The following is an 8,142-nucleotide window of genomic DNA, read 5'->3' as shown; positions in this document are numbered from 1 at the left end:
TGAAGTGTTGAGTGTGAAGTGTGGGGTGTTGATATAAAGTGTTGAGTGTGAAGTGTTGAGTGTGAAGTGTGGGGTGTTGATAAAAAGTGTTGAGTGTGAAGTGTGGGGTGTTTATATAAAGTGTTGAGTGTGAGGTGTGGGGTGTAAAGTGTTGAGTGTAAAGTGGTGAGTGGTGTGGGGTGTTGATATAAAGTGTTGAGTGTAAAGTGTGGGGTGTAAAGTGTTGAGTGTGAAGTGTTGAGTGTAAAGTGTTGAGGGTTAAATGTGCTCATCACATCCCGGCGGCTCCCAGGCTCAGCCCTGCTGGGTGGCTCATGCAGCTCTGCATAGCTTTGGGGAAGTCCGGAGCCAGCAGTCGCCCATTCTCCCCATCACTCCCCCCTACACCTGTGACTCCACCCAAAGCGCCCAGGCCTGAGCATCGCAGCGCTGCATCTATGGATTGCTGGGAGAGAGAAACAGAGCAGGAAGGAGAGAGTGAATTAGACTATGTTAGATGGCTATACGCATAGTTCACTGTAAGATGGCTATAGCATTCACTGTTAGATGGCTATAAGCCTAGTTAATTGTAAGATGGCTATAGCATTCACTGATTGATTGCTATAGGCATAGTTCACTGTTAGATCGCTATAAACCTAGTTAATTGTAAGATGGCTATAGCATTCACTGTTAGATTGCTATAGGCATAGTTCACTGTTAGATCGCTAACTGCCCAAATATTAAGCAGGGTCCTGATTTCACATGCTGACCAGCTCCAACGTTTCTTCATGTTTTATTTTCTGTTAAGGTTATTTGGTTAACCCTAACCCTAACCCTAAAGTCTGTGTGTGTGTGTGTGTAAGTGAGTGTGTGTTAGAGTGTGTGTGTGTGTGTGAGTAAGTGAGTGTGTGTGAGAGTGTGTGTGTGTGTTACCTTCATGCGTTGTGACTCTGCACGGGACTTGTAGCAGAACTCCACCAGGGCCACCAGCATAGCCAGACCCAATCCACCAATCAGAATATAGAACACTCCCGCCACATTACTGAGACTCAGAGCACTCGTCTTATCCTATACACACACACACACACACACACACACACACACACACACACACACACACACACACACACACACACACACATGCACACACACTTACACACACACGCACATACATACACACACACACACACACACACACACACACACACATACACACACGCACATGTACACACATACATACACACACAGAAGAGTGAAACATAATTAAACATAAAACTAACAGAAGGGTGGGGCATAATTAAAAAGACACACACATTATGGAGGCAATCAGAACACTCCCGCCAATTTACTGACACTCAGACACTCTGGGACAGGTGTGTGAAATGGAATCATCATGAATCTCCCAGCAACAGCCAATCAGTGAGCTTCTCTGAGATGAAGATCCCGCCCCCCTCCCCCGCACGTTTGGCCTTGAGTGTCCTTGGGGCCTGGTTGCCATGGGTTACCCCCACTCTACCTTGGAGTCTCCTCCGCCGCTGCCACACTCGCCCTTGTCGTACCACCACTTGTTCTTCAGCTTGTCCAGAAGGCCCTGCTCGTTCAGCTTCAACACAGCCAGATTCACATGGCTCCTGCCGTGTGAACACACACACACACACACACACACACACACACACACACACACACACACACACACACACACACATGCATACACACGTAATCAAAGGCAGGTTATTCACTGTTAACACCACCAGATGCACTGGGTTCAACAGACACACACACACCAGTACCAGCTATAGTTGCAAACAGTGTTTTTTTGTTGAGAAAAAACTTAATTGCTGAATTAATTACATTCATTTGAAGCATAATAGTCTAGAGTTTGTCTTCTGTGCATGTGGGAACATAGTTAGAGGTGTTGCATGCATTAGTTGATGTTATACAGAATATGGACGTACAGAAGGACTGAAGCAAAGAACCCAGGATGCAAAGTAATGCTGAGGAACACACTCTCACAGTTACCTCAACACACCCTTACAGTTACCTCAACACACCCTCACAGTTACCTCAACACACCCTTACAGTTACCTCAACACACCCTTACAGTTACCTCAACACACCCTCACAGTTACCTCAACACACCCTAGTAGTCACCTCAACACACCCTCACAGTTACCTCAACACACCCTTACAGTTACCTCAACACACCCTCACAGTTACCTCAAGTACAGAAACATTAATTTTCTGACAACAACATGCTAATTAACACACCTTTATTCAGCTACTTACAGTAACACACCTTTATTCAGTCTCAGCTCAGCACAGTTGACTGGGTTAACACCATTCACACAGATACACAATTTTAGAATGATGAATGTTAGCACACACTTTGCTTTGTTAGTGGTGGTGGTACTATGTTAGTGCTGGTGGTAAAACAGTATGTTAGTGGTGGTGGTACTATGTTAGTGCTGGTGGTAATACAGTATGTTAGTGGGGGTGGTAATGTGTTAGTGGGGGTGGTAATACAGTATGTTAGTGGTGGTGGCAGGGGCGGAGATCCCGGGGGGGACGGGGGGGACACGTCCCCCCCTTGCATAACGTTGTGCCCCCCCCCCCCCAACAAAATTGAAAAAATATATATATATATAAGTAATTCTGACAGGTCACCCGAGTCGGGATGCGAACCCGGTCGCTGGCGTGGTAACCAACGCTTAACCCAGTATAAAACTATAATAAATACAAGAATATGTCTACATTCATTGTTTCCATCAGGTCCGCTTCACCTGCTCTCTCTCACCTGCTCTCTCTCTCTCTCTGACAGCCGGTCAGTCATTTCCCTACTTTCACTGGATAAAGGCATTTCCTATGAGGCTTTGCTCCGACCATCCTACATTAATTTATGAACAAAAAAACGAATTAAATCGCTGGCCAATTTATATTTTTGGTCATGAAAGTTATGTAAAGTCTGAATAAAAAGAATTAGATCAAGGTAGGAGGCTAAGCAAAAATCAGTAGGCTGGATTAATGAAAGTGAGTTTATCTCACCATAAGTGAGATGTTGTGAGACAACAAGTGCTATATATATTGGTTGGACCACCTTGTTGCATATCAACGGACTTCTTGGAGATTATCACGGGAACTTGACCTGATTTAATTAGTTTTAACTCAATGGACGGCTCATGGACTCCACACGGCTGCGCAGGGCACTAGAGAAGACGTTAATTTGCATGCAGCTGAATCCCTCCTTGAAGAGCCTTGGTATGCGTTTGAACTTTCAACATTATTTGTCTGTGAGTAGATATTGTGTGTTAGGACATGTATTGCTGTTTAGAGAATTTAAAACTGACGTTGAATTTCTGTTTGTCACTGTTATTAGAGAATTCAGTATTTAGCAGCTAAGTTATGCTAGCTCTCGTGACAGCAATTTTTTTCATGTCCCCCCCCCCCGGAATTACTCTCTGAAATGTTCCCATTTGTATTGTCCCCCCTTGCAATGAAATGGGATCTCCGCCCCTGGGTGGTGGTAATGTGTTAGTGGTGGTGGTAATGTGTTAGTGGGGGTGGTAATACAGTATGTTAGTGGTGGTGGTAATGTGTTAGTGGGGGTGGTAATATGTTAGTAGGGGTAATATGGCTTACGGTATGTTAAAAGACATACGTAGATCAGTTGCTTAACTTCATTCTGGGTCAAGTTTAAATAGCCATTTCTATGAGTAGAAAGAACAAGGGCAGAATCAGATTGTTGCAGTGATTTTTTTGCAGCTCTGATTAAATCTAGGCTGATAAGAGATTTTGGCTTATATAAAGCAACTGAAAACATGAACATGTCTGAGAGTATTTGTTTGTGCTTGTGTTTTGTGTTCAGTTGTAAATTATGTATTCAGTTTTGCACAATTCTTGTAGAGTGGTTTTTTTTTTAACTTAGACTTTTTTTTTATCTCTTGGTCTTTTAAAATAAAATTCTTTAAAAAATCCAATTCCTCTCTCTCTCATTCCTCCTGCTCTGATTCTCTCTCACACTCCTTCCTCTCTCTCTTTCTTTCTCCCTCTTTGGCGAGGGTGATGCATCGCTTAAGGTTGGTAGTCATTTTGCAAGCTTGTGTTTGGCTGGAGGGGATGATGCATACTTGTAATTGGCTGGTGGGTGTGATGCTTGTATGTGATTGGCTGACGAGGGTGGTGCATTGTTGTGATTGGCTGGTGGATGTGATGCATGTTTGATTGGCTGGTGGGTGCGTTGCATGCTTGTGATTGGATGGTGTTTAAGCACCTGAGTATTGATCCTTTGGGTGTGGCGATGCCATATCCCTTGGAGTCCAGGTTCCCGCCCACCTTCATGGTGTCACATGGCCTCCGCTGCTCGATGTACTCGTTCATGGTGGACTCCAGCAGGTAGGCGTACTTCCCCTTCGACTTGCGCACGCGCATCACCCCCTCATCTGTGGTCTTCACAAACACTGACGGGTCTGCAGACTTCATGTAGGACCACATCTTCTCAAAGACCGCTATCTTAGACCTCTGAGAAAGACAGATGGCATTAAACACATGCAGTACACACCAACACCAACACTACCGGAGATATCATGACATACACACTCTCACACACACTCGTCATGACATACACACTCACAAATATAAACATTATCAGGCCCAGAAAGTTCATGGTGTGATATATATATATCTTTGGTGGAGCCTGTGTTGGGGGTTCATGTAAGGCACACACACACACACACACACACACACTGACCCTGAAGAACTCTTTGGTGGAGCCTGCGTCAAGGGTTCCGTAAGCGATCTCTGTTTGCTTGGCGAGATCCTCAGCACTCTCTATGGGAGACACCATCCGCTCCACCGTCAGGAACGCAGCAAGGTTGGCCGTGTACGAGGAGATGATGATCAGGGTGAAGAACCACCACACACCCCCAACAATACGCCCTGACAGAGACCTACACACACAAACACACACACACACAAACAAACATAGATTACACAGACATACAGGTTGGCCATGTTAAAGGAGATGATGATCAGGGTGAAGAAACAAACATACATTACAGACGAACACACACAGACATTATACACACACACAAACACACACACAGGTTGGCCTTGTACAAGGAGTGTGAAGTGTGTGTGAGTGTGTGTGTGTGTGTGAATGCCACAAATAAAATCAGACAGAAGGAAAATAATGCTTCCCATGGTAACCAAGTAACCATGGCAACTGATCCTCCACAATAGATGAAATGCTAATCTATACATAAATGCACAAAACACACACACACGTACACACAATGCCCACAGTAGCTTCTAAAGGTGAACATTTACATCTTTACCTTTAAATATGGAAATAGCACTGTAAATATCACACACACACACACACACACACACACACACACACACAGCACTGTAAATATCACACACACACACGCGCACACACACACACAGCACTACTGTAAATATCACACAAACACACGCGCACACACACACTTATCACACACACACACACACAGCACCACTGTAAATATCACACAAACAAGCTCTAATACATGTTCAGACAAGAAGGGAGTGTGCCTCAAAACACTAGAGAAATACTCTGTGTCTGGGCATTAATTAGTTTGTGTGTGCGAGAGAGAGAGAGAAAGAGAGAGAGAGAGAGATGTGTGTGTGTGTGTGTGTGTGTGTGTGTGTGTGTGTGTGTGTGTGTGTGTGTGTGTGTGTGTGTGTGTGTGTGTGTGTGTGTGTGTGTGTATGAGTTGCAGCACAGTACAGGTCATGTGTGTGTGTGTGTGTGTGTGTGTGTGTGTATGTAACAGTACAGGTCATGAGTGTGTCAGAGAGAGAGAGCGAGAGAGAGAGAGAGAGAGAGAGAGAGTGTGTGTGTGTGTAACAGTAAAGGTCATAAGTGTGTCAGAGAAAGAGTATGTGTGTGTGTGTGTGTGTGTGTGTGTGTGTGTGTGTGTGTGTGTGTGTGTGTAGCAGTACCGGTCATAAGTGTGTCAGACAAAGAGTGTGTGTGTGTGTGTCTGGTAACAGTACAGGTCAGGAGTGTGTCAGAGAGAGAGAGAGAGAATGTGTGTGTGTGTGTGTGTGTGTGTGTGTGTGTGTGTGTGAGTGTGAGTGTGTGTGTGTGTGTGTGTGTGTGTGTGTGTGTATGTGTGTGTAACAGTACAGGTCATGAGTGTGTCAGAGAGAGAGTGTGCTTTGGAGTGGAATATGTGGCGTTGTTATCTATAAGTACAACATACACACACTCCACACACACACATAATGTATACAGGTTGGTACTATTTGTGTGTGCGTGTATGTGTAATACGGGAGCATGCTCTACTTGTGTGTATGGAGGGGGGGAACTACTTTTGTGTGTGTATGGGCATGTGTGCATGTGTGCATGTGTGCATGTGTGCGTGTGTGTGTGTGTTTGTGTACGTGTGAGAACCCTACTGTCTGAACCAGTTGTATGTCTTTTTGACAGCTTCATTATAGATCAAAACCTCAGTTCAACACGTTTCATGTGTTTCACAAACACACACACACACCCACACACACACACACACACACCACAGACACACCTTCAGCAGAGGTACACACTTCCACATACTGTCTCCTCGTCTAGTGCAGTGCCACATTAAACTAGGAGTGTTTGAATAACATTAAACTGGGAGAGTTTAAATAACATTAAACTGGGAGGGTTTAAATAACTTTAAACCGGAAGTGTTTAAATAATATTAAACTGGAAATGTTTGTCAGAAAATGAAAGAAAACTGCATTATATATTATTAGGGAATATACTGTTATAATATGTTATTGGGAATATGAAAGATCTCATATTGGAAAAATTAGATCAAGGTCATGTTATTGGGAATATGAGATCAAGGTCATGTTGTAGGGAATATAAGGTTATCATATCATGTTATAGGGAATACATTGTTATATGTTATAGGGTATATAGATCAAGCTCAAGTTATAAAGAATATGAGATCAAGGTCATGTTATTGGGAATGTGAGATCAAGGTCATGTTGTTGGAAATATGAGATCAAGGTCATGTTATATGGGAATATAAAATCAAGCTCATAGTATAAGAACTAAAACGTCAAGCTCATGTACTGGGAATATAAAATCAATGTCATGGCTTTGGTGATATGAGAGGTCTTCTAATAGGGAATATGAAGTCATGGTCATGTTATAGTGAATATTAGGTCATGGTCATGTTATAGTGAATATAATGTAAATATATCAAATAATACACCATACACACAAATCACCCTACAGCACACCCTGTCAGAGCAACATTTAGTTTTCTTGCTAACTATGTTATCTGTTAATGTTAGCTAAGTATACTACCTCATAGTATAACATAAAGCCTATCTATTTGTGTTTATACAGTGTTGACGTTAGTAAGGCTATTACAATTCCTGGTCTGTATGCCCTGGACATTTCTTTCATATCACTGAACAATCAATGTTACGCTTTTAATTTGACACCGGTACGGTACCATTGTGTCTGTTCGCCCAGGACAGTAACATTGTGACTGTGTGCCCAGGTTTGTGTGTGTGTATGTGTGTCCTGCTGCATGAATGCTCCCAGTGAGAACCAGACAGAGTTGAAGATCACACACACACACACACACATACACACAAACACACACACACACACTCACTCACTCACCTGGGTGAAATGTCACAGCCCTGCTGCATGAAGGCTCCCAGTGAGAACCACAAAGAGTTGAAGATCCCAAACTCATTGCTCTGTTCCTGAGTGGGTGTGGCCTGTTGAACTGATGAGGGGGTGCCAGGCGTCTGGCAATCTTTGGGCCCCGCCCCCTCATCCATGTCATCAGCGTGCCACTCGTAGGGGCTGAAGCGGCTGACCAGGAAGAGCACCACACTCACGCCAATGTAGGCGAACACGATGCACATCCAGATCTCATAGGCTAGCGGGTCCAGGAAGGAGAAGACTCCTGGCTTGGACTTGGTGGGCTTCTTGATCATGATGGAGATGCCCAGACTCATGAAGGGCTTGGAGAAGTCGATCACCTCCTCTCTCACCAGCGTGATAGTCAGTGGGGCAACCGCCACATCCGCCTTCTACAAGAGAGGAGAGACACCTTATGTTACATAACCTACATCTACTCTACAGGAGAGGAACCTAGTGTTAGATAACTTGTA

At 44.0% G+C, this 8,142-nt stretch overlaps 1 protein-coding gene across 1 annotated transcript in view; it reads right to left on the bottom strand.

The window, feature by feature from the left end:
- Positions 1 to 271: 271 nt before the first annotated feature.
- LOC308369193 (glutamate receptor 1-like) overlaps positions 272 to 8,142 on the bottom strand; it is a gene marked incomplete at both ends in the record, with an annotated part of 30,920 nt that continues 23,049 nt past the window's right edge. Inside the window, 6 exons of the mRNA XM_080843536.1 lie at positions 272 to 445; positions 913 to 1,047; positions 1,496 to 1,610; positions 4,247 to 4,494; positions 4,724 to 4,922; positions 7,643 to 8,061. Of these exons, the coding sequence (XP_080699662.1) occupies positions 272 to 445; positions 913 to 1,047; positions 1,496 to 1,610; positions 4,247 to 4,494; positions 4,724 to 4,922; positions 7,643 to 8,061 (1,290 nt within the window). The remainder of the gene's footprint in view (positions 446 to 912; positions 1,048 to 1,495; positions 1,611 to 4,246; positions 4,495 to 4,723; positions 4,923 to 7,642; positions 8,062 to 8,142) is intronic.

Source organism: Sprattus sprattus, assembly GCF_963457725.1.
Source record: "Sprattus sprattus genome assembly, chromosome: 8".
In the NCBI taxonomy this organism is placed as follows: Eukaryota; Metazoa; Chordata; class Actinopteri; order Clupeiformes; family Clupeidae; genus Sprattus; species Sprattus sprattus.
The sequence above is the reverse complement of the archived record's forward strand: the minus strand, read 5'-3'. Positions and strand labels throughout refer to the sequence as shown.